Source organism: Schistocerca cancellata, chromosome 1 (genome assembly GCF_023864275.1).
Source record: "Schistocerca cancellata isolate TAMUIC-IGC-003103 chromosome 1, iqSchCanc2.1, whole genome shotgun sequence".
Classification (NCBI taxonomy): domain Eukaryota; kingdom Metazoa; phylum Arthropoda; class Insecta; order Orthoptera; family Acrididae; genus Schistocerca; species Schistocerca cancellata.
The window spans coordinates 171,871,332-171,898,711 of NC_064626.1; the positions used below are offsets into that span (position 1 = coordinate 171,871,332).

The 27,380-nt window shown below is 36.1% G+C and overlaps 1 protein-coding gene across 1 annotated transcript; it reads left to right on the forward strand.

Moving 5' to 3' along the window:
- Positions 1-3,897: 3,897 nt before the first annotated feature.
- LOC126168129 (PHD finger protein 7-like) lies at positions 3,898-7,155 on the forward strand. Its single transcript, XM_049920532.1, has one exon. It carries the CDS (start codon positions 4,254-4,256, stop codon positions 5,619-5,621), a length of 1,368 nt encoding a protein of 455 aa, XP_049776489.1. The 5' UTR covers positions 3,898-4,253; the 3' UTR covers positions 5,622-7,155.
- Positions 7,156-27,380: the final 20,225 nt, after the last annotated feature.

The following is a 27,380-nucleotide window of genomic DNA, read 5'->3' on the forward strand; positions in this document are numbered from 1 at the left end:
TGATGAGAAATTTTTTTAATGCAAAATATTTGTGTTTGTGTTTCAGATAACAGAGTGAAGTACATATTGAGAATACTGTGCAAGTAAATGCAGACTACTCATGCAACAATATATTGTTAGAGAAAAGTATTACTTAGGCTTGTATTACATTATCATATTTCCTTGACAATGAAATATGATCAAATATTTGTCAAATTTCTTTGACAAAGGTCTTTGATATGTCGTTAAAAAGAAGTATAACACTGTCATCATATTTTTCATTAAAGTTCAAGGTGATGGACAACAGCACTTCGTTACTATGCACTGCAGTTGCTTGTATCACAATGACATTGTGTGCGCATTTGGAAGAGAAACAGCAGAAAAAAAAGGAAACATACTTGGGCGAAGTAGTGAGTTTTATGTCGAGATAAGAAAAGTATTCAGCAATTTTTTGCGAGCTGTAAGTGTATGAATTACTTACAAATGGATGAAAATGTATTTCAATATTTGCCCAGCGAAGGGGCTCCTCATAGTATAAAACAGAATACTCAGTTCAGAAATGGTACATGTGAACAAGACAGGCTCACCACAACACTATGATTTCTTGCTACAGAAGAGAGCTATTCTAGCTTAAAATACAGCACTCCAATACCACAGACCAAAAAAATTCAAGAAATATATGAAGTGATTTATAAAGCAATGAAGGAGGAATACCTCAAGGTAAATAAATGTTTAGCACGCACAATATGGGCAATAAGAACTATTTTTATTTTTGAATAATTTAACTAATAGAATTATTGTTCCAACAACCACAAATGTAACCACATTTTAACTTGTGGCATCCAAAGTTCAAAAACAGATAAAGTAGAATGGAAAGCTAACATTCTTCTTTTTATTTGAGAGTATTTCCTTCTCCTCTATTCTGGCTTGCTGTAAAGTTGCCTGGATGTTTCCAAATGTAGAGGTAGATGGTTGTAGCAGCGAGTGTTGATTTGAAGATGCCTGCAGCGTTTTCCATCTGCCTATCAGCATATGATCAATAGCATGTGTTGTGATCCTTGCTTACCCGCCAACCAAGTCAAAGCAGGATTATTAAAATGAGTCGATGGAACATGTCAACTAAATTTGTAGCTATATTTACAAACACACTACAGGCATCAAATACCTGTAGCAGTGCCAGCACTCCGAGCTGGTAATTTAACAGTGCAATGAATAGAAAACGAAAGAATTTTATGATTAAATTCACAGCAATGCCCTGGATTTTATGACATTTCCTTCATGAAAGGCAATACTTTACAAAGTTTCCTGTTTCTCTATCAAATTTCTTTGACATCAGTATTAGACATGTCAACTTTGTTTGACAAAGAAACATGACACTGTAATACTGGCACTACGTAAATCATTAACAGACTTACTGCAAACTGATTGCAAGAGCGTTGTTGACTGTGCTTAGAATTGTATTGTATTTTTGGACTAACATTCTCTGTGTGAGCATCAGACACAAGCAAATAAAAATCATAAAATGTGAATGTAACCATAAAAATATTTCATATTTACTTTGGATAATATTGAATCGAAAATATGATTCCTTACTCTCACACAATGCTCTGAAACAGTTAAACTACTACTCCTGTCTTAGAAACACAACTAGAATTCGAATAGTGATACTATAAAGAATGTGATATTCCATCAGCTGTAATGACTTCCTCAGCATGCTTTATTGAAGCATAGGTCTTATTCAGTGCTGATATCCAATAGTCGTAAAAATTATAGTAGTAATAAACTGTAACTGACAAACTTGCTGTTGACTGAAGTTAAAATCTTCTGGCGTATTAGGCCGCGTCGTGTTTCACATGACGCAGCCTAATAACCCAGCAGATTTTAACTTCAGTGACAATGGCCATGAAAGCCTGCAGACTTACATAGACTTACATAAACTTGCTGTTCTAAGTATCAAGTTCAAGATATGTTTTTAGTTTCATGAGAGGATCTCCTATTTATTAGTTTTTCAGATGACAGGCAAATCTGTTTCAAATATTACCTTTAATCACCATTTCAACTGGCAATGAAAAGTTGCACATTCATCTCCCAACCTGCATACCAGCCATTCGACTGGCCTGTGGATACACTCTGCTCACTATCATGACAGCTTGCTTGATAATCAGAAAAGTTAAAAGCTGTTTAACTTATTGGCCATCTGAACCTCTTGCACCATCATCCAAGAGCTACAGCAACTGCCACTAGATAGATCTGTTCTCATTCTGCTTCAGTGTATCCCAATAGCACTGTAACTAAGGCAATAGACTTGCTGGGGCTCACATTCCTGCAAACCAGTCAATATTGCAAAGATATTTTGTTTAAGTACAATTATAATATATTTTTGGTTGAGTCACTGAGTCTAACTACTACCACAAAGTTGAAATACGTAATTCACTAGTGTCTTCAGATATTTAAAGCTACTCTTGACCTAATGAAAATCCCATGTAAATATGATAGTGTTCTTACTGGCACAATCACTGAACGATGAGTGTTCTACATAGGATTTTAATTAGATGAAGATTAGCTCTTGCACTCTAGAAGCACAAATAATTATTCTATTTCCACTAAAGGAAATTAAAATAAGCCTAACTTTACAATCTAGACTGTTCACCAATAACATGAAATTCAGCAAGTGCCTGTGCTTAGTTATAATACTTCTGTAGTATGTTGTGCTGCTTTGAACAATACTGTGTAACTTTATTACAAATAAGATAAGAAATTACTGAAGGCTATAATGAGATTTCTATCGTAAGGATTAACGAAGTTAGCCCACTTTCAATACATTTATTTAATAGTTAAAGATAAAATCCTATTTTCTTGAGAGGACATTACCTATTCACATACACAAACCCACTTTTCACGACCTATGCTATCGAACGAACAAAAGTAGAACAACGCCAGATCCACCGGCCACCACTTGCTCCTAGACAAATTGACCGCTAAACTCAGTACAGCATAACTGGCGTTTGGCTGAAACTGGTCGATCTCGTTGACATGACAAATAGATCTGTAGCACAGGTTAAATTGAGAGGTGATGAATTGGTGGTGGGTTGGTTACGTTAATTAATAAGAGTGACAAATAAAGCTTGTGTTAATAGAGTGACCCGTAGCGTAGCCTTATGTTTACGTTCACGCCATATTTCATCGCTTTATTTGTGGGGAACGCCAGTTGTATTGTGCTCGTAAGCGGCCCACAAACGATCAATAATTGCGACAATATTTCTAGTATGCGTAATAATATTGACCGTCTATTAGTGAAATTGAGAATATCAAAACTTTTGGAAATATAATGTGCTGCCTGATAATATGGAGTCGTCTGTGGGCAGTACCGACAATATCCGTGACAGACCAAGGACATAGGTTAGCTTAACGGTACATTTGTTGTTGTTGTGTGGAAAATGAGTTCAAAACAAGACAAAAGAGCATTATTATTACAGTGCATAGAAATATGTAAGTCGTTGCCATCACTTAGGGATGTTCCAGTAAATTACTACAAAGACAGAAATGTTAAGAAGGATGATGTTGCCCAGAAAATATGGGAACGGCCGCGAAGAAAGATTTTTTTAAAAATTAATTAATGCCAAGTTATGAATAAAAGCATATACAGATTTCTACCTGTGAGTATACACAATTTCCCCGAATATAATTATTTAGTGGACGGAGGGTTGATTGTAGAAACATTGCTGACTGGAGATCAATTTTGATATTATTTCATAAATTGAACTATAGCAACGATTTGACAATGTTATTCAACGTGTGGGGTCACAATCACGTGATGGTGAGGCAGGTGCATGTGGCCAGTAAGTTAATCAGCTTTTATTAACTATTCTGTCTGGCCATGTGGTATGAAAGTGAATCCAGTAGTGTGTTTCCGCACGCCAGTTGACTGGTCGCTTCTGTGCAAGTTTCCGTTGTCTGTGGAAGAAGGGCTTAACTAATCTCGAATTTGTTGGTCTAGTTGTTTTATGAAGTTCTCTATATTCTGTTAATCACACAAAATTCTCGTATACTGATTCTAAATTTGCAAATTATGCAATTTAAGACTGTCGTTCCAAATTTTGTTTACCGAAAGTAAGTGTTTATGCTACAGTCAGCTGTTATGTGATCGGGAACAACTAGTTGCCATTGGTGGTTGCACTGTCAGGCGTTTTGTTGTTGTTTACGAAAGTGAGCATGTGAATGTGGTAACCGCGAAGTGCGTAAATGTGGTATCAATGTGACAGTTTGTAAGAACAATGGGCAAGATAAGAAAAGAGAGATGTTGCTTTTGCAATTCCGTAGTTGATGACGAAATTCGTTACGGTGAGTTTCTTGAAATGGAAACTGTCGCCACGCATTACTTCTGTTTGCTACTGACCACGCACATACGGCAGAATGGAGAAGATGATGAAGGCATTCGGGGTTTCTTGCTAGATGACATTAAGAAAGAAGTGCGACGTGTGAAAAATGTTACTTGCAGCTATTGCAAAAAAAAAGGTGCCTCGATATACTGTGGGACGCCAAAATGCCACAAAGTTTTTCACCTACCTTGTGGATTGAAACAGTCGTCATTTCACCAATTCTTTGGAGCATTCAGATCCTTTTGTGATAAGCACAGACTCGTTCAGAAAGTTGATGCATTGGCTTTGAAGAAATTTCAAACTGATTATGTCACCTGTTCTATATGTTCTGATGATTTAAAACCTGAACCGTCCCCAGAAACAATTTGGGCTCCTTGCTGCAATATGTGGTTTCACAAAAACTGTTTACAGAAACTAGCTCTCAGTAGTGGCTACTTTTTTAAATGTCCATTGTGTTGTAATAAGCCTATTTTTGAAGAAACAATGAAATTATATGGCATATTTATCCCGGAACGAGATGCCTCTTGGGAGCTAGTACCAAATGCTTATGAAGAGCTGCTTCAGACTTATGCTCGTTGTGATGCCAAGATATGTAGGGCAAAGTCACGTTCAGTTAATGTGAAAGGAAAAATGTGGGAAATAATATTATGCAGATACTGTGGCTCTCAAGGAACACACAAAATCTGTGGTAATCTTAAGACAAAAAGGCCTGTTTGGGAATGCTCAACATGCAGTACAGTTGTGAGCAAAGGTTCTGATGAAGATGATGAAGACGAGGAGATTTCAATTGATATTGAGAGCATACCAGACCAGCCCTCAGAGGTCACCGGTTTGCATCTCAGTGACACCACCAGAATTGTAAGGAGTGTAACATCTGCAGAAACAGCTCCACAACAAGAGCAGCAATCCCCACTTCAAACAGAATCAGTATCTTTGCAAATGCCCAAAGAACAGCCTGCCATTACATATAATACTATTACGGATATTGAAGAAAATATAAGTGTAGTAGTGAGCTCAAGTGATTCAGATATTGAACTTGTTAACTACGAACCACAAGTTAGGTTAGTTGACAATCATAAATATGAACTCAAGACAAAAAGTGGCAATTATGTTGAAGTTGTGAAGTTGAATGAAAATATATGTACAATTCCAAAAGTAGCAGGTGATATAAAAGTAATACGTAGAAAAAAGATTATACAGATAGATGATAGTGATATTGCAGAAATTTCTGAGCCTGAGTCAGAATATGGAATGTATGATTAATATGTGTGTGTTTGTTGAATCTGTCTTTTGAAGAATTGATTCTCATCCATTCAGTATATACACAGTACAGTTACAATTAATGAGTGTTGTGCCTTTTTAAGTGTAAATTCTTGCTGAAGTATTGCCCACATACAGCCGGAAAATCAAATATAGAACTGTTCTTGTTTGTCCTTGAATGAGAAGCTCAAAGAACCCAGTTCTATTTTTCCATTTGAGAACACTGTTTTGTCACCAGTCATTTCTGCTGTTCAAGAATTGATGTGGTTATTCAAAGAAATGTTTGTAAGGAATTGTGTGTTTCTATAAAATCAACAGTCACTGTGGGATAGAGCAAAAAATTGTTTGGTAACGTACTCATTGTAGCCCATGTATAGTTAGTACCAACTGTAATTTATCGAAAACAGGAACTAATTTGTCACTAGATTCTTCTTGAATCTTACCTCAGGAAGTTATTGATTAGTAATGTGGCAGATTTCTTAATGTGTGTGTATTGTCATGAAACATTGTCATTGTTATGTTAAGAAAAGAGTGTTACATATGCATTAAGTTGAACTACATTAACATAAAATTTGTTTTATCCCTGCACTTTTTTTAATGGGACAATACTTGTCCCAGCCCTCAGAGATTTGTATTTTCCTCACAATGTTCTTCTAGTAATAGTGTGTCATGCCAAAGGATAACTGCAGTTGCTTTTTGTTTACTGTTATATTTTGACTATTTTAATTTCTTGTCTCACTTGCAGTGTAAATTTTTGTCTAAAGTCTGTCTGAGCATTTCCCGACCTATATGTTTACGAAAGAGAGCAAATCTCTATGTTTGTCATAGATTTTTCTCTGGAATGATTCCTGTTTTACTGTATTGTGCTTTGTGTGCCTACAAATGTAAATGTAAAAACAAGTGTTGAGGCTTTTTATGTGAACTAAGGAATGCCCAGCAACAATCAGAGCTGGTTTGAAATAGCTCACAGCCAATGTCTGGTATGTAATCGAGATGTTAGATAATTTTGTGTTGTTAAGCAACAAGAAATGCAAGGTTATTTGCTTCATATAGGTATTTGATTGTTGAATTTGTTTTCTTTACCATTTCAGAAAAAAGAAAAGGAAGTGTGTGTGTGTGTGTGTGTGTGTGTGTGTGTGTGTGTGTGTGTGTGTGTGTGTGTGTACGTGCACGTGCATCCTTAGTAACAAGACAGAAGCACTAGCTTCAGTGAGAGTTTCAGCTGCACCATTAGGCCTCGAAAAACCTAAAATTTATATATTTTTCAATGTATCACATACTGACGTGGTATTAAACTTCTCAGTTTTTGTTTAAGTGTGTTATAATTTATAGCCATGTACATGTTAATCAGGTATTGTGAAAACTGGTTGCAGCTTTACATGTAACCTTCTGTGGTACGATATTTATACCACTTCCGGTGTATTTATTTGTTATTCTTGTGAACTTTTCTATAGCGTGTGTGTGTGTTTTGCTCGTCAGGCTATGAATAAATCTCCAATGACACTTGTTTTCATTTTTTTTCACTGGCTACATCATTTCTCTCCGTGATGAATGTCTTCTCTCATAAACACATTATTGTACTGATTGTTAAGTTAAAATTTAATACATAACATCTGATGAAGACTACTTTGTGTTCAGAAAAAAATGTGTAATTTCTGACATTTCTGGAGCTTTTACTTAACTGACACTGTGTGTGGGGGGGGGGGGGGGGCTTAGTATTGTATAGAATGCCGTCACATCATATATTCACACCCATTTTTCTGTCTTGGATACTGGCATTCCAATCTGCGGTTTGCAATAGAATAAACTAGGCTAACTATTGTATGGTAATGACAAACCTCATGCAAGAAAGTGCTTTGTGGAGATGGTAATGGCAGCTACTCAAGTTTGAACAGTCAGCAGCTTCAGTTCACAAACTATCTACATTCCATTTAGATTCTACCATACTAAAATAAAAGATTCCACAATAGACATTTTTAAATTTTGTTTGTATGTTATTTTACTTTGGCTCTATGACTTTTCCATAATACTTCATGATGAGTCTCAGCTATCTAGGATTTCATATAGCAAATGAACTTTTTATTTATCCAAATGTGTGTGTTCCTGGAGGGACTCAAGCAGGTTGTAGAATTGTGCAAAGAAATGTTGCATCTTCATTGTTTTATCAGCACAGAATTCTGTCCAACATATCGTGGATTCTCTTGCTTTATGTATTTGTTTCGTGAGAACCTGTGACTGTGGATGCCCAAAGGAGACAGTATAGTATGTGAATTACACTAAACACATCTACATGTTATATTTTACATTCATTATATTCTAAAGTTTACATCTAGTTACTGCAGAAAATTTGTTCCATTTCTTCCTTCCCTTTATTAAGTAACAGATTGTATCTTCCTGTGTCTGTCAAGACCTCCTTTACACAGTATTTTGCCATAAAATCTGTTTGTCATCCATCTTTTACTAATATATGGTCCATAAGGTTTATGTTTCCTGAAGAACTTGTCTGTCTTTGTTAATTTCATTGAGGACATTCGTATTTTTTGTCTTAAGGTCCAGCTGTTACCTTTCCTACTCATCCACATTACTTTTACCTCTAGTTGCTTTTTAGTTACTTTACCAGTTCTTTAACACTTCACATGATGAGCAGGCCACTGCATACAAAGGACTTCTGCTGATGTGTTTGTCACATGTAAATGAAGCTAAACAGCACTTATAGTCCCTTATAAAGGTACTTTATTTAACTTACATTACATTTATATAAAGTTTCCATGTGTTACTTATTACACTTGTACTTGTGTGATGATGCACAGCTACCTAAACTCACAACAATATGTATTGTTTATGCATAATGAATGTCATATGTCAGAGGAAAAGCATACAATATAGTAAACAAGAACAACATTACATTATTTTGCTGGTGCTGTCTTGGATCACATTAAGTCTTGGTACATTTGACAGTGAAAGTTGCTTTCTTTGAAGCCCTTTGTGAGTGGACTTTACTATGCTCTTCCATCCAATGGACACAGCATCATCTTTTTGGTCAATCAGCTAGGTGTACCCCATTAATTATTATCTTCTTATGGAAGAGATTGCCATCACACTTGTCTTTGAATTTGAATTTTAAAAGAAGTACATCTTCTTTTACATTTCTAAACCAGGACATTGTAGTTGGATGATTTCAATCAAAAAAAAGTGGAAGATCTTGGTCAACCTATTGCCATACATTTGTTTGCTGTGATCGTAAAATTCTACAGATGTGTTGTGGATTGAATCTGTAATTCTTTTTCTAGTTTGCTGTATACTTACATCCTAAATGTGGTGGATGCCATGATTGCTGTAATGATTCTGCACTCTTTTTTTTTTCTTTTGTTGTTTAAGGGGTTTCGGCTGCATACATAACTACTGCCTCCTGAACCATTTCATATTGATGTATTTTAGTGTTTTGTGGAAGGCTTTTCAGATCATGTGTGACATTTGGTAGATTATTTCAAGTTCATATATTCATTCCTTAAGTGCTTCCTTGTCCAGACTGCTTTTTGTAATGGTGTCAGTCATGTACTTAAATGTTTCTATTTACTGATGTCTCCATATTTCATATGGAGTTTTGGGAGGAGAGGGGGGGGGGTCATCTTTGATATTAGTCATTATTTCCTTCCAGTCTGATCTAAGTTCTACCAGCTTCTATGGCATTGAACAGTGTAGCAATATCATCAGCAAGAGCCAGGCAGTCTGCCATTGACTCCTTGGATTAAGTTCCCATTCTAATGAGACCATAGTTGGTTTCCGTCAGTCTAATTTGCCAGGTTATGATGATTTTTCAAGAATGCATTTGAAAAGTATTTGAGACAGTCCATTGCCTTCTCTGATTATTCTTTTCACCTCAAAGGAATCTGAGAGGCATTCTAGGAACTTTATCTTCGAATCTGTATCTGTCAGGGCAGCTGTAACTAATGCCAGCAGTTTAAGGTCAACCCCAAGATCTTTAAGGATGTTTGACATACATGTTTAAACTTCAGAGTGTATTATCTGATGATGATGTCTTAAAGGTTACAGATCTGTTCAGCTGTTGACTGACCACTGTTAAATCCCCTTTAATATTCCTTTATTCGATGCCCAGCTTGGGCTTATAAACTCTCCACAATGGCAAGTGAGCGAGTTTTGTAGGGTATGGGTAGCAGACTTGGTGTTTTCCATGCTGCTTTCTTGTGCAGCGTATTGATTAACCCATTTTAAAAGTCTTTGGTAGGGTGTCCTCAGTCAAAGTTTTTTTTGTTTGTTGCAAGATTTCCACTGATTCATTGGGCATATTTCCACAAGTCTGCAAATAATGTGTCTTCTCCAGGTGCTTTGTTGTTTTTAGACTGGGAATGTGGAGCTTGATTTTGTCTTTGTCAGGTGGTCTGGACTCTGGCCACTGGAAAAGGGATTTGTTGGTACCAATTTGGACTTATTGATTTATCACAGTCTAATAGTTTTTTTAAAAGTGATTTGATAGAATCTTAAAATTTTCCTCATTTGAAGCCACCTTTGTACCATTCTTTCACCAAAAACATAGCGATGACAGCTAATAGCTCCAAGAGTTTCCTTTTAATGATTCTGTAATAGTCTCTGGCATCATTTCTTATAAAATTGTGATCTTTCTGTTCAATAAGTGATTTTTCGTATTTACGATTCTCAATTTTTATCACTCTAGCTGTATGGGCATGTTGGGTTTTATGGCTTCCTGTTCATTTTCCAATTTTGTTAATCAGTACTATTCCCATGTAGTGATGCTGAGGACTCTATTGCAGATGTGATTACTCCAGGCGTGACTTTTTTGCTTCTTTTGACTTCCGCAACTTCTTTGGCCACTTCAGTCAAGCATCTTTTGGTGTTATTAAAGTTGCCATCACTTGGTCTAGCATTTTTTTTTTCTTTCTTTCTGGGACTCCCAAGATCCTTTGTCAAAAATGGAAATTAGCATATGGCATCATTGGCCAGGAGGCCCCATTCGGGGAAGTTGGGCCACCAAGTGCAAGTCTTATTTCAATCAACACCATACAGGACAACTTGTGTGCGAGTGATGAGGATGAAATTATGATGAGGACAACACAACACCCAGTCTACGAGTGGAGAAAATCTCCAACCCGGCTGGGAATCAAACCCAGGCCCACTTGCATGGGAGGTGAGTACATTACCACCCAGCTAAGCAGGTGGATCCTTTGTCAAAGTTTATAATACTTAAAGAGAATGATCTGTTTCAGGGTCTTCCTGGTGTTTGTGGGAATTGGTTTGAATTTAATTATGGACATCTAGTGATCTGAGGCCACTTTTATCCCTTTTTTAAGTTTGAAATTCGTTATGTCTGGACTCTTTCTCATGGTAACCATGACGTAACTGTTTGAAACTCATCTGTGGTTAGACAGGGGATCGCTAAGTCATTTGTTATCAGGGTAGATGTCGAAAGTGGGTAGACATGGCTGCAGGCTGGGACTTTTACAAATGGAGACCAATCTCTCACTTTTTGGTTGGTTCTTCTATGGGTGGGACCAGGTTTACCATTGTAATCGTCCATAAGAAGCTTCATGTGGTAGCTGGGTATTTTAACTAGTGTTTCATCCAACAGTTGTCAAAAGTTATCCACTTCATCTGGAGCAGACTTGTTTTTATCATTTGTAGGGACATGTTCATTAACTAGGGTGAAGTCTTGTTGGCACATTTTATTGTTAATACTAATTCTCTATCATTCACTGGTTTGAAGTCTGTGACCAATTTAAGAAGGCAGATTCTCATGGCAAATGCAGTCAGGCATTGCAGATTACACCAGATTACCCTTGAGTATCCTTTTTTGAGCTTCTGTTGAAGAACCAGTAACTTTCAGATTTGAAGATCTCTTCATCTGGGCACCATGTTTTTTCTACAGCAGATAAGAATATTTGGTTTTTGTGCAGGGTTTTAATGAGAGTTTTCAGTTTGCTATTTTATGTATGAGAGCTTATATCATGATGATGATGATCATCATCATTGTTGTTCATGACATTGTTCAGTGTTACCTGTATGTAATGATAATACTTTCTAATGTTTGCCACCACTGCCATCTTCAGTATTTACTGCCACATTCCTAATACTACATTCATTAATTATATGGCATTACATTAGGCACATTAGAAGATATGCCATTCCCAATATGTCTTTGTCTGTCTGTCTGAAAAGGTAATGTTTTTTGTTCGTGCTGTCTGTTGATAATGCAATTGTTTTGAAACAAATCATGTTTATGAATAAGAATAATCTAAACTCAATAAACATGACATCTTTTAAAAAAAGCTTGTTAACTGTGATGCATGGGATGTATGAAGCATTTGATGTTAATATCTCAGTATTTCTGATTAATAAGTTTCTCTTTTCATAAGTGTTCATGTCATTGAACCTCCATACTGAGGTGGCACTGAAGACTTTATTTTCTGTTGCTCATTATATTTTCTTACTGAGAATGAAATGAACACACACACACACACACACACACACACACACACACACTCTCTCTCTCTCTCTCTCTCTCTCTCTCTCTCTCTCTCTCTCTCTCTCTCTCTGGTGATCCACAGCTCATCCTGTTTTTGTTTGTAGTGTGTTATCTCAGTAGGCCACATTTGGTAGAACTGCATTTTTTTAATTTTCTTATAAGAGGGTAGCGCCAACCTGAAATTGAAACTGAAACCGGCTTCTTATTGTAACTGAAGAAATGTGTGTGTTATGCACCAAAAATTTTTACGTGTAGTCTGACATCCCAGTTTGCTCATTGGTGTGGTGATTTTAAAGAATTTCTTGCTAACTAGTCTGTCCTTCTTTTCTTATGACCAGCAAGAAATGTAGTGTGCTACATTTAGGGTAGTTCCATTTTGTTCTTATATTGTGTTTCAAATTCTGACTTAAGCGTTTCACTCAAAATATATTCTATATTATGATTTTAATTAAGAAGTTTCAAAAATTTTAAGATTTGACAGTATTCATCATGTGACATTTGAACACGATTTAACAATGCTGCTGCTGATTACCACAAACATATTACTTGCATCATTTACTCATTTGTGACATGTGAGCTATCTGTTCCTGTGTCAGGAACTGCTAGAATGTAGGCCCTTTGAAACAAATGTTTTAGCGGCCATTATTGCTATGAATTGGTTTTATACCTTTACACTAGGGTGACTGATTACTTTCTTAGAACATAATAAACTTGTTGCTGTGTAGGTGACAAAGTTATATGTTCCTTTATATCCCTTTCTATTCCCTTTCTATTCCCTTTTCTCCCCTCTCTTCTCTTCCTGTCTTGTTATGCTGTCTTCAATTTAAGGTTAGCAATTTGTATTACATTTGCACTTGTAGAACATACCATATGGAACATAAAGGGTCTGTGTTAGACCGAAACTGGTCCGTCAGATTGTGAGCCGTGGAGCTTATTTTGAACAGACTCTTGTTATCCCCTGAGTTTCTCCTTTATAGGAAGAAAACTTCTGACTTCATGTGTGTCTATCTAACATTTCAATATTCTTCACCTTTTCCGTCCATGAGATATGCAACAGCAACAAGTACACTCACATTTCAAAAGCTTCCAGCCTCTTGTATGTAGCCTGAGGTATAGACCACCATATCATCTCATACAAAAGTGAGAAGAATTCACAACACCTGATAAAATACTGCATCAGATCCAGTTTTAAGTTGTAACTGTATATGAGAGCCGTTGTCTCAGTGCAGATGTTTCAATAAATGCTGTAAATATACTCTCCCTTGAGAATTGTTTTTCTAGTATAACTTTTGAACAGACGTAGAATAATTGAGAGGATAGAACAAAGCATTATCAGACGTCTCACTGTATAGGGCCTTCTTTACAAAAGTTGTTTTTTTTTCCGAAATTGCTGTTTACCTTTTTGTTCAAGCAGATGTTGCCTATGATGTAAAAACATGTATTTCCTTGATTGATCTATGAGATGCCTGCTTGTAATTGATGAACTGTCCATACAATTTATTCTTACAAATTTTTAATCAGGCCTGTAAGTTTTCACTGTTATAAACACTATAATACATTGTAATACAGTTCATCTTTAGTGGTAGGAATAGATATCAGTGTTCTTATATATGAAAATTACTAAGTCATTTGCAGTTGCCACAGTGGCTTGTTTTGCTCTAAATATTTTGCTGTTTCAAGCTACATTGATTTCTGCTGTAATCATTCTGATACTCATGAACATATTACATTAAAGATGAAGTTTAAACAACTCCTGAATTAGTTGCTACAGCATGTTGGCTTTACTTAATTGTGGAGAATCATCCATATACATAATTGTCTTGCTGTTTATCAATTAACAGTGGTTGATAGCAAACTTGATGATTTAAGTTTTATTGCTTCCCATAGACATGCAATACTGGGGCAAACTACAGTTCGGTGTATGACAGTTTCGAACACAGTACTAGCTGTATGGATAAATAGCTGGTTTTATTCTGTGGTTATCACACCATTATGTGCATTACTGCAATAAAATTCCTCATACTGTATGTGTAAAGCATTTTACCTTTTTCTACAGCTGACTTGTGCAAAATATTCTATAAACTTGAAAGGGATGCAACCTACTTCTACTCACATAGCTTTATTTTATTTATAGTTTCTGTCAGTTGAATCAACGGCCTTTTGGAAATCAACAAACATCTTTCAACTTCAGTAAACTGTGACAAACAATTGACTTCAAATTAAATATTTGTTCAGAACCTGATCTATTCTTCCTAAAGTCACCTTGATATTCACCTAAATTACTCTAGTATTGCTTCTACTCTAGTATAATCTAGGGGAAATAAGTTATATAGAACAGGTTGCAAAGAAATTCCCCTGTAGTTGTTAAAATGTTGTTTGCTGCATTTCTTAAGTTGTGGATGTAGAAAGAGCACCTTCCACTTCCCCTTGAGTTTTTCTGTTTTCCTGGTTTTATCAAAGATTAACTTTAGGTCATCTTATTTGTGATAGGAATCATCTGAGAAGTTCTATTGTAATAGAATTTTCTCCACTAACTTTACAAGGTTTTAATAACTTTTACAATTTCTTTGATAGCTAGACTGGGCGAGAGGGGGTAGGAGGAAAATCTTCTAGAGTGTCATGAGTATTTGAGCTAATGGATTTGTTCTGCACAATTGAGAAGCTGATCAAAATATTTTGCAAGTGTTTTGAAATTTTCACTATTGCATAAGCCCCATCAGTGAGCCTCATCCCATGCCCATCTTTTGTTAGATTTACATTTGATATAGATCTACCTAAAGCTTTAAATCTCACTTTCTCCACCAAATTTCTGCTGGAAAGTGGTCCGTTTAGCAGATAATAATTTAAAAAAACTTTCAAACTAAATTTACTCATATACTCACTGTTTTACCATCATCTAGGCCACAGTCTCTTTGACTTACAAGGGTAGTAATCATAACTAAACTGAATATATTAATTTTATGTCTATTAATTGAACTTTTAAAATATATTTAAATTTTATAATCAGTAGATTAATATTACGAGGAGTAAAATAATTTTTTTAAAAAAAAAGTTGATAACAACGGGAATCAAACCTAGGTTCACGAATTGTCAGTTTGCACATTGCAATGGTGCGGTCATGACAACAACTTCTCAAAAGTCCCTCCTCATCTATGCGTGCACAATAGCCTACACACAGTTTCAAACAAAAGTATGGACCTGGTGCTGTTAGCAATGTAGCACTCATCGTGTGGGAAGGGCTGACGCCTCATCAGAGCACTTGCAGTCAAAAATAGTCAGTCTCTTCTCTGAGTTGATGGCATGGCTGGCCATCATTTTAGCATTTGACACTGGTTTTTAGTTGTGGAGTGAGTGCTACAAAACTATAGTTTTCAACCATTTTATTTGCATACCAGTTCATATTCAAAGAGAAATAGTGTAGTTTTAGTGTTATTTCCTGCTTGCATTCAAAGAGAAACAGCACAATTTTAGTGTGATATTTAGTGTGCAGTGTAGCACATTAGTACCTGATAACTGGCCACCAACGAATAAAAATACCACATAGATAGAAAACAAATATTCGATCTCAATTTTGCAATGTAAATTTTGCTTTCAGTCAACTATAACTTTCACACTTATAGCTAAGCATCTCCCCAGATTTGTTTCAAGATATCAAGCAATTCCATGCAGTTCTGCTTACTGTAAACAATGACAAACTAAACATCTACAGCAGACTGCACATACATCAGATACACAGAGACAGTACTATTATTTGACACTTATTGTGCAAATATTAAATGCAAAGAAATTGCAATTTTACTTTATTAATGTAATTTGTATTGAGATCCAAAATTTCCTGAGTATTTGAACAACATTCTCTGCACACTTGTAGACAACACTGTTGTTTGTTTGATTGTTTGTTTTGTTTATATTTCTGTTTATTGGCACTTACAACAATGATATGTAGTGTTTACCACCTTTTGTAACAACTATACCTGGAGGGCTTCTGGCAATTCTTGCTACCTCCTTAAAATTCTAACACATCAGAATAAACTGTCAGCTGGTTGCAGGTCATCTTTTCTAGGTTCACACACAACCTAAGTTTTCATATTTTCTGTTTCCTATCAAAAGAAATTTTCTTCAGTTTCCCTAAAGACCGGTTCTATACTTTCAGTTCTCCTTACTTCATGTAATCACACAATATTATGAAAAGGTAAGTTGCCACTCACCATATATTCACTGCTATAGCAGTTGTGTCTGTCTCCTCTACGTGATGAACTGCAATCTATCCTTTTCATAATATTGTTGTTATTCCATCCTTGACTTTCCATTGCTGATTGAATCACAGTAATTACTTTTTAATACAATTTCCAACTGTACAAAACCTTCATCCTTTTACAATTTCCACTGAGTATTTGAATATAGTTACACACACAAAAAAAGTGCTCACAAAGCAACCGCTGTTACAAATGGCTTTTGTATCTAAAGTCTTCATCTCACAATCACAAGTCAAATCTGGTGATACACACAAATTGTAAACTTTTCATTTCATATACATCAGAGCTTATTTCTGAAAGACTTATTTAATCTCCAAACAGTAGTTGCATATTTAAAGTTGCTGAGATACATTGAGGAGGAGCCAACATGTTATGACCACTGCCAACTATGGGGCTGAGTATATCTAGTGATGTTATGGGCACATAGTTCAGTAAGGAAATGCAGAGACAGTAAACAAACAGAGAAGAAACTAATGGGGAATCACTCTAGCTGTGACATAGAAGTCACTCTGACAAAGGACTACGCCTTATGACCCGCCACCAGCCAACAAGTATTTTGGAAACACCAAAGCTGGTTAGCTGTTTGCATGTTAATGTTGTGAGCATCTATGGAAAGGATGGTGAAACCATACGAAGCTGATAAGATGTTGAATATCCACACTTCATCACGGACTTAGAAGGAGGCTTGTGTGCTCTGTAAAGTGGGATGTGCAGTGACCTGTAGCAGATGTGACTAATTAATTAATTTTGTGTGACCCAATGGCTGAGTTCAAGTCTTTCAGTTGCCACTTTGGCAACTTGTACGTCCCTGATCTATCCCAGTTATCCAACTGTTTAATGTGCAATTGGAACCATGTACCATTCCTGGAAACTAATCACATGATTGAAGGCAGACTGGAATTTTCCAAGGTCTGACTGGAATTTGGTCTTACAACCTCTGCCTCCAGGCATGAGCCATAGTGCTAGACCACCTGACCCAAAGGGCAAATCTGATGACAGAGTACAATTCTGGTGCCAGCACAAGTGTTTGAAGCACGTCATTTAGCACACATCCTGGAATGTGGAGCTCCACAACACACACCACTGCGTGTTCCTACGTTGATCCATTGACATTGTTGTTATGATACAGATGGTATGGCATAACTGAGACTGCATCATACATCAGTGGAAAACGGCACCCAGTTGGTTGAATCGTGTTTCTTGTTACACCATGTCAATAGCCATTTTCAGCTATGCAGTCATCCAGACAAAAGGCTATGGAGCATATTCTCCTTAGCTTCCATGGGATCTGACAAAATCAGTTTTTCTCTACGACATCACATTTCCTAGATACACATCAGAATAAAAAATGGTAATATCGAAAACTGACACAATTAAGTCAAACAAAAATACACATTCAGAACGTTTGAAATCAATTCTATTTTGTATGTATATATGGGCATGATGCCAGTAAAAGGTCCAAAATAGTTCAGATGATATTTTCACCATTAATCATCTTTGATTTTTAAAAAATACGATGACAGAGCTCTTCTTTTGATTGCCGTTTCATCACTCTCCCTAAGAAGACCCCAGCAGTAATTACCCATCATCGATGGGTTCCAATGTCCTTGGTAATGGTGTTTCATGGTAAAAATGTCTTGGTGAAAGCATTCACCATGCTCATTGCTTAAGGCTCACAAATTTTCTGGGAAGAAATCGAGGTGAAAATGCAAAAACTGAATTTTAAGCAGCTCACTACATGCCATGTTCTTATAGTTTCCCAACAGATCATTCACAATGGTAACATAGTTTTTGTCTTTTCTGTTAGCCAAAAAGCTCTTCACAATTGCTTTAAAAGAAGACCAAGCAGCTAATTGGATATGTGTGAGTTTGGTATCAAAGGTTGGATCTTTCAACAGTGTTCTTATTTGTGGTCCAACAAATAACCCCTCTTTCAGCTTTGCTTCACTTAGTTTGGGACACTTTTCTTTTAAGTGATTGAAGGCCTCACCTTCCTTTATCCAGAGCTTTTACAAAATTCTTGATAAGGTCCAACTTGATGTGAAGGGGAGGTAAAACATATGACTTCCTTATAGGCCATTCCTTGACTGTATAGTGGTTCTTGATGTCACGGCTGTCCCAAAGGCACAAAAAGCAGCAGTATTTCGGAAATCCAGCCTGTAAACCTGTAAGGAGTGCAACAACTTTTAAATAACAGCAGAGCTGCCGTTCATGATCCTTGTATTTGATTGCCTCTAGCAGCAAATCCATGGTTTCATAAGTTTCTTTCATGCCTACTGTGTAAGCCAAAGGTACCGATGGAAATGCATTGCTATTATGCAGTAGTACTACTTTCAAGCTGGTTTTACTGGAGTCAATAAATAGTCACACTCCTGTGGATTATGTTGTACACCTAGCTGCATCATCAGACCATTGACATCTCTACATGCACACATTGAATTCTGCATATCGAAATACTGAGTGATGGAAGCACCTCTTGATCTGAAGCAAGGAATTTTTGTCCCTGGAGCTAGAAGGTTCCGTTGTTGCAATCTCGAGCCCAAGAGTTCAGGTTGCTGTTTTGAAAGTTTTAGATTGCAAACCAAATCATTCAGTTCCTTTTGATTAAAGAGCTGAGTCAAAGTGTCATGATACTGAGGGCAGTACTCTTCTATATGTTCAATACATTCTGACTCACGACATGGTGTCTGGTTCTGTGGCTTTAAAGTTACAGACAGGAACAGGCAACCCCTCAGCATGGGGCACAGGCAAATACACTGAAGATACATTTGGATACTTTATTTTGTGCCTAGTTTTGCTTGAATGTCCCAAGATATTTGTGAGACCGAAGTAACAGTCTGAATAATGGTCATTAGGCTCACACCACACCATGGGAACAGCGAATGGCATGACTTGGCGTTTTCCTTTTGACCGCTCGGTTAATGTTGTAGTACAGGTTATGCAGGCAATATGAAGTGCAAAATTTTGATCTTGATCACCAACACGACAATCAAAATACAATTTATATGCCTCCTTAACCAAATCAGTGATTGTTTTCTATGGACTTTTGGAGTGAATTTCCCGCACACATAACAAAAGTTGTTGGGGTGGTTTAGACAGCAATGAGATTTACTAGTGGCCATTTTTCTTAGTGTAAGTGTTAAACACAAAACATTTGCTCTATCTTCCACAGGAAACACTCACTGAGGATCTCTTTCACACCACTGGATTACCACACCAACCATTTACTGACAATTTGTAGATCTTCTAGCTCTCCTCTGCAAATCAAAAAATAAACAAACATCAAAACAGAAACAGCAAAATACTGAATATGAAAAATAAAAAACTTTTAAAAACTCAAAAATGGTACTGCTAGAACATTTTGAAAGTTATATTCAGAGCCTACACACCAAAATACATACTAGTTGATGTATCACATCCCAGATGCAAAATGGCTGTTGACTAGTGTAATCGAAGCCATTGTGAAAGTTGAGGACTAGATGAAGATTACTGTGGACCATATGCAGCCCCATCATGTATTTTCTAGCAGAATTACTATCTGTGTCACAACCCCGGAACCATGCTACAGTGGTTGCAGTCACATGATAGTGAACTCACATTGATGTCTTGGGCATCAAATTCACCTTATTTGAACATGTTGTAACATATCAGGGATGCAGTCAGGCATCAACTCCACATCCACGAACCACCACCCCATAATTTACAGGAATCTGTGACCTTTGTGTACACATCGGATGCCACATATCTCCAGAAACCTACTAAGGACTTGTCAAATCTGTGCCATGCTGAATTGTTGTTGTGTTCAATTTGAAAGGTCATAACATGCTAAGCTTGGTCATATTTTGGCTTATGTGAGAGTCTATTTTTTAGTTGACCAGTTGTAAATGTCCTTACTTGTTTCATTTGCATTCTTACAGGTTTCATTTGCTTTCTCCTCCAGATGTTACAGTGCTTTATCTTTGATTATGCTGTGTCTTCAGCAGCAGATTTGGTGCCCCCCCCCCCCCCCCCCCCCCCACTGCCTCCCCCACACACACACTTCTGACATTTTCTGGAAAGTCGTCATATATCGAGAACAATATCAATCCACTACAGATATATTTCGGATGTGATAAACATTTGACTACTTTTTTTTTTATATATTTTAATGAGACCACCATTATTTCTACCCTCAATACACATTTTCCAGATATAATTGGTGCCAGCCCTTTGGCTACCCCGTTACTCCTAATTATTCTAACTTCTATACTTTTTAGCAGAATGTTATTCTTAATAAGACTGACTATGGTCATGTTCTTAAAGAGTACAACATTTATTTCATTGAGTATGTAAGCATTTTATGTCTAGTGGCTCAAAATGGCAGTAATATTAGGTGCCTCTCAAATCACATAACATTATATACTCACTCCTAAAATTCTGTCATTATAAGTTCTTCAAAGCACAAATTGAGGTAGTGTAAGCAGATCCCAAATTGCGGTACAGTAATAGTGAATTACTGTATAAATAATTTTTGTATTTTGACAAAATTTATACAGGGAAACCTATGGCATTGCGCCAATAACTGGATGAGAAAACTCTTTAAATTAAAAAAAAGAAAAACAGATTTTGTTCTTTATGGGAAAGAGTAGGCAAACAACAAACCTGTTAATTAATTAATTTGTCATATTCTTTAGAGCCTATCAAGGTGGAGAACCTTCAGGGATGTGGAATGACTCAAGGTACACATTAATATAAGATAAATCTTAATTTGTACATTGTGTCAACTATAAATTATCAGAATACTTAATGGTACTCATACTGAACAAACTAAATTTAGCCAAATTAATTAGAAAGAAGGCTGTTAGTTTGAAAACAAGCTGCTGCCTCTTTAGTTACACTAAATAGGTACTATTTGTATCCTACTGGTAGCGTAATCTTTGCTTTATTACACTGATATTTCACAAAGAAAATAGTTACCTGTATCTTTAAATACTGAGTCCTGTACAGTATGTTAGTAATTGTCATGTAGCTTTAAACTGAACACTGCTACTTGTCATGTAGCTAACAATCCTTGAATAAGATAAAAAATAAATTGATAAATTGTAGAAAGAGTGGCAAATTATGAATGTTCTTAGTTTTCTTTTGAACTTATGGAGTGTATAACTCCTCCCTTAATCTCACCATTCAGCTGAAACCGATTTTTAACGTCGGAAACAAAAATCATTAAAGAGCAAATATATTTTGAAGTTAGTGTAAGAATTCCAAGATCCTAAAAAGGCCTCTGCAGGGTGTGCAGTTATCTGTTGCACACAATATTTTTGCCACACTCTTCTGATGAATAAATACGTTACTTACTTTAAGTGAACTGACTGATAATTCTGTAGAACAACAAAGAGTTAAAATAAGCAAAATAATCCAACACTTGTCTTTAGATCAGTACAATGGACGATGCTTGTAAAGACAAAACATGCTGAACTGAGCTTCTTGATTAGTTTATCTGCGTGTTGACTCCATTTTAACTTGCTGTGCAGCTAGACCCCCAAGGTGTCCTATTTATTGTCTGGTTATAAATCTCTACTCCTGGTCATTTTTGCTTGTTTGGAATTGCATACATGAGTCTTCCTAAAATTAAGACACAAATAGTTAGCTGTGAACCATTTTTGGGCTTCTCCAACTATCACCTAGGCTGCTGGGGTTGAGATTGGACTCTGGATTAATATACTTGTTTTTTAATTCTCCTTTAAAGTCACTGGGACATCAATATGTAGGTAATAAATAAATAGTGTATCCAGTTCTGATCTTGGGGTACTCCACGAGTCAGCATAAGATTTTAGTAATCTCTACATTTTGGTAGAAACCCCATTATAGCCACCAGATTTATTACTTTGTTGTGACCTTATGAATTTCTAAGCTAAGGATTTTGTTTTTGAAATTAATGTCTGTTGGTGGCTCATCCAGGGTCTGCACTGCAGATTTATTGTATCTCTATTTGAGAGTTTATTAGTGGGTGCAATATTTGCTCTACCAGTGGGGCGAGTTTAGTGGTCAGGCATTTGAAAGTATTAACATTTCAGCCAGAGCTACTTTCTGGGCACATAATTTGATTTGTATCACTAGTTTTGTTTGTTTCTCATTTAACAATGTTCCAAACAAAAGTTTTTGCCTTACTTGTCTTACTCATAGTGATAGTGGTGTTTCTCTCTCTCTCTCTCTCTCTCTCTCTCTCTCTCTCTCTCTCTCTTTAGCATGTTGCATGGCTCTAACTCCCACAAGTGACCAATCCCTGATCATTGCTTCTATTCAATTATATCTTGTTTGTTTTAGGGGAAGCCGTGCGAATATGTTGAAGAAACTGCTAAATTTGCTACATTACCTGCTTTAAAATATTTTCTCTCTTAACACCATGATTGAGTCGTTTTTTATTATACCATTTTTAATTGTTATCTACACCTAAATGTCCAGTACATTTTATTGTTAACATTTGATTATCATGGTCAGTTATCATATCAGCTATAGGTTTTACTTATAAATCCCTGAGGGGCTGTTGTGTCTAAAAACAAACTGTCAATGGCAGCTCATTCTTCATAGGAAATTTTGCTGTGGCAAATAGCCCATAGCTGAACATCAACAATTCTACAGAGCACTTCAACAATACTAGATGAGTTTCAGTTTTTTATTCATTCATTCATTCATCTATCCTTCATGTTGCATAGACCCAATCAAGATGGAGAACCTTCAGGGACATGGAACTTGTCAAGGTACATATTAAAAAAAGGCAAGGAAATCATACAAACTTAATCTTTCTACTTTATTTACAATCAACTGTAATTGTTAAATAATAAAATAATATATATAACAGTCTTAATCACATAAAAACACTTTTATTCATAAGCTGTGACTGGTTTCGACCGGATGTGCATCACCTTTGGACTGTACTCCATTGATGATGTGTGTAGGTGATTGAATGCAGCAGGAATTGTGGATACCTCCCACAGATGATTATACAAAATATTTTCAACTGGTCTTTCCATCCTTGTCTACATTTCTGACTGGATTTACGCACTCTGATGGCAAAATATTCAACAGACTCCTTTCAAACATAAAGCAAGAAACTGGAGCAGTTGACATGCAAATCATCCAGTGTGTGCTGCGACAGTGAGGGATAATGTATCAGTCACACCCATGTGTGAACTTCCTTCTCCCCTGAGAGGTATTCAACATTATGCATTCACTCGTCCTTTGTGAGGCCAACTGAGGGGGTATTTGACTGAGAAGTAGCTGCTGTGGTCACAAAAACTTGGAAAGCAGTGTACTGACCACATGCCCATCCATATCCAGATTGAGTGATTCTTTGGGCTAAGGATGACATGGTGGTTGGTCATTATGACTGGACTTTCAATGTTTGTTCAGGCAGAGTTTGTTCTGCCTTAACATGGTCCACAGAATCCTTTGTCCAAGGCTTATCATATCACTCAAAGAGTCACATGACATTCACACTAGTATGAGGAGCATCCATATCTATGAGCCTGATGTAATCCTCAATTGCATACAGTTAAGGATATCATCCAGGTGACATTGCTGAGACCTGAACTTGGTTTGTAAATATTAATTAATGGGTTATCACTTCTGAGCTTTGTGCATTCCTCCCCTGTGACTACTACTAAGTAATAATACCTTTTTTGTCTTCTTAAAACTTTTCTTTGTAGACTTAGCTTACTCCTTATGCCTTGTGCTGTGCTTCTGAACTTCTTGGATTGTCTGAATGCTTTTGCCCTCAGTCTGTGAAGCATTCAAACTATCTGTGCTTCTGAACTTCTTGGATTGTCTGAATGCTTTTGCCCTCAGTCTGTGAAGCATTCAAACTATCTGATATAGACTAAACTCATCAGACATTCAGTGTCTCCTAAATATTTCCACTGAGTTGGATTATTTGACTGTAATCCAATCTTATGGTCTAGGCCTAAAATTACAACTGCAGCAAACAAAACAACTAACTCTTCTTTTGCTACTGCCAGTCAGCTCAAAGTTTCAAGATAAATCACTCCTTTTTCTTGTGCTATATGCTACAGTAGTGATAATTACTGCAGCTCCAGAAGTGACCAGCATCATTCCTCATGAAAATTGTGTTACAACATCCTACATGAAAATATCAATGACATTCTTTGTACCAATTGCCGTTTGTGAAGACAGTGCACCAATTTGTGCACTTGTCCATTATTTTTGTCAAAATATTCAATTTAAAAGTTATTTTTAAGAAGAAAGATCATTTCCAAATCTGATTTTTTGGTAAAATATTTTGTAAATGATAATTATTTTTTGACAGTTATCTTGTGTATTTGAAACATAATTTTTAAACTGAAATATATTGTGTAACAAGATTTAGACATGAAAGAAAATGAAAATTATTCATGAAGGTTCACTTCACTTATGGAAGAGAATGAAAATTATTGACAAAAATGTATGTTCACATAAGTGGAGGTGCACTATTTCATCTGAAGTGTAAATTAATGGAGATTACATGTCTTATAGAAATTACTCTCTAAGCTTTGGTCCATATCTTGAATAAATTTTGTTGTTATATACTACAAGTGGCAAGAAGGTTTGAATTATCAAACCTTTTAGCCACACTTTGTATGAAGAAATCTAGTAAAGCACTGCACAAGGGTAACACTGTATTGATGTTACATTTTTTGGCCACGGCTCTGTCCCCATGTGAAACTTACAGAACTATCCCCTGGACTTTCTGATGACATTGCAATACACTTTAAAAACATTTTCACTCTCGAGAGAAGTCACCTCTTCCACTACCTAATTTGTCTTTAAAATACCTTAACGGCAAAAAGACTACAGTCTTCCTTGATGTAGTACTCAAGAATTTACGTGATACCTTTCTACAGAAGCATGTGACATTAAGACACACAAGTGAAAGACTACACCATGGATGGATTAAAAAATACTCCAGAGTATCATACAAGACTAAGAATAAATTATGTGAACAACGCATAATTGCCAGTAACTCAAATTTTCACAGATACTATAAGTACTACAAGAGGGTCATAAGAAAAGTTATTTACAAATTTAAGTAACTACACAGTAACAAGTACAAAAGTGAGCACACCAATAAATGTAAGACCATGAGAGACATTGTCAAGGGAACACTGCAAATCAATAACAGGCAGGATCAAACAGAAATTATATATTTGCTTCTATAGTAATATAGTTTCAGGCATAATAGAAATGTGTGATATATTTATCCTACACTTCACCAGCATTGCAAATAGCTTATCAGATAACCCCACATCAGCTGACCCCACATATACTTCTAAAACATTCACAACAAAAAACATAGCATTGGTAGAAACACTTTTTGAAGCACCTGTATCCAAGCATGAAGTTCTGAAAATTATTAGGGTAATTAAACAATTCTATGCTTTTGGAACTGATGGATTATCCAGACTCAAAATAAAAAAAGTTGACCTTCAAATTATCCTATCACTAAGTGATATTATCAACCACTCTCTGTGCATTCACATTTCCCTGAAACTTTCAAGGTAGCTAAGACAGTTCTAGTTTTCAGAAAAGGATATAGATCAATAGCTAATAAAGTCATGTCTATCTCCATCATATCAAGCTTCTCCATAATACTTCAAAAGGTTGGCTATACATGTCTAATCACTTTTCTTGAAAGCAACAGATTTTTAACTGAACAATAGTTTGGCTTTCTAAAAAACAGATACATAAGTGAAGCATGTTTCGTGTTGACAGACTGCATTATAAATGCGTTTAATGGGAAACACACTTCTTTTGGGCTCTCCATAGATCTCCTAAAAGCATTTGATCTTATAAACCACTCCCTGCTGCTACACAAGCTGGAAACTTATGGAATTAGAGGTATCTGCAATAAGTGGTTCTGCTAACCTCTCTCTAGCATGAAGCAGTTGGTTGAACTCGCAAGAAAGATGGAAAATTCATTGAGAGGAAGTATTAGTAATGTGGTACCCCAATGGGTTCCACCTTAAGGCCTCTCCTCTTTCTACTGTACATCAATGAGTACCCAATAATCTACCATACACAGTTCCTGTCTTATTTGCTGTTGGTATGAAGCTGCACTCACACAATGTATCTCTTAAACTGATGAGAACTGATACCACTGAAAGACTCCTGTACTGTCTCTACAGCAATAAACTACTGTTATATAAAAGAAAAACAGCCCTTATGCTTTTTAGCCCTTCATGTAGCAATGGTATACACATAGAGCCCGTATCTCTTCATAATAAAGTAATAGAACCGGCAAAAGAAATAAAGACAGACATGCAATGGAATGTGCTCGAAGATAATCTACTTGCTAGAAAGAACAGCTTTTGCTATACCTTAAGAGTACTCCATCAAAAGTGTGACTTGATTACATATAGTTCAGTTTATTTTGCTCTAGTGCATTCACTTATATCTTGCTGTACATGTTTCTGGAGCTGATCACACACACAAGAATTTTACTATGCAGAAAACAAATACTACTATAGGACCCATATTAATGGGTTAAATATATTACCTGTTCTATGTAAGTACATAGAACAGGTAATATATTTAATCCATTAATATGGGTCCTATAGTAGTATTCTTGAGGCAATCACTGTCATGAAAAAAGAATCTGCATCTCTTCCATCTGAACCATGATATTAATTGCCATCACACTTGAACCCATGACAACAGCCACATAACAAGCTATATACTTAGCAAATCTCAAAATAGTTTATGTATATGGGTAGCTTGCAGTATAATAAATTACTAATGTCTATAAACTAAAATAAAAATGTCTCTTTTAGGAGGATAGCCACAAACTTACTTCTCGGACATAGTTTTTTTCTCTCTGAAGGCTACATGGAGCCCAGTTTACATTAAGATGCTACTTTTCGCCTGTCTTACCACTTATAGTTCTTATTGTTTATGACAGGATAGTCAAAGTATTGTTGTCATGTGTTAAAATATACTCACTGTAAAAATACATGTTCATTTGTTTTTCATGTTGCC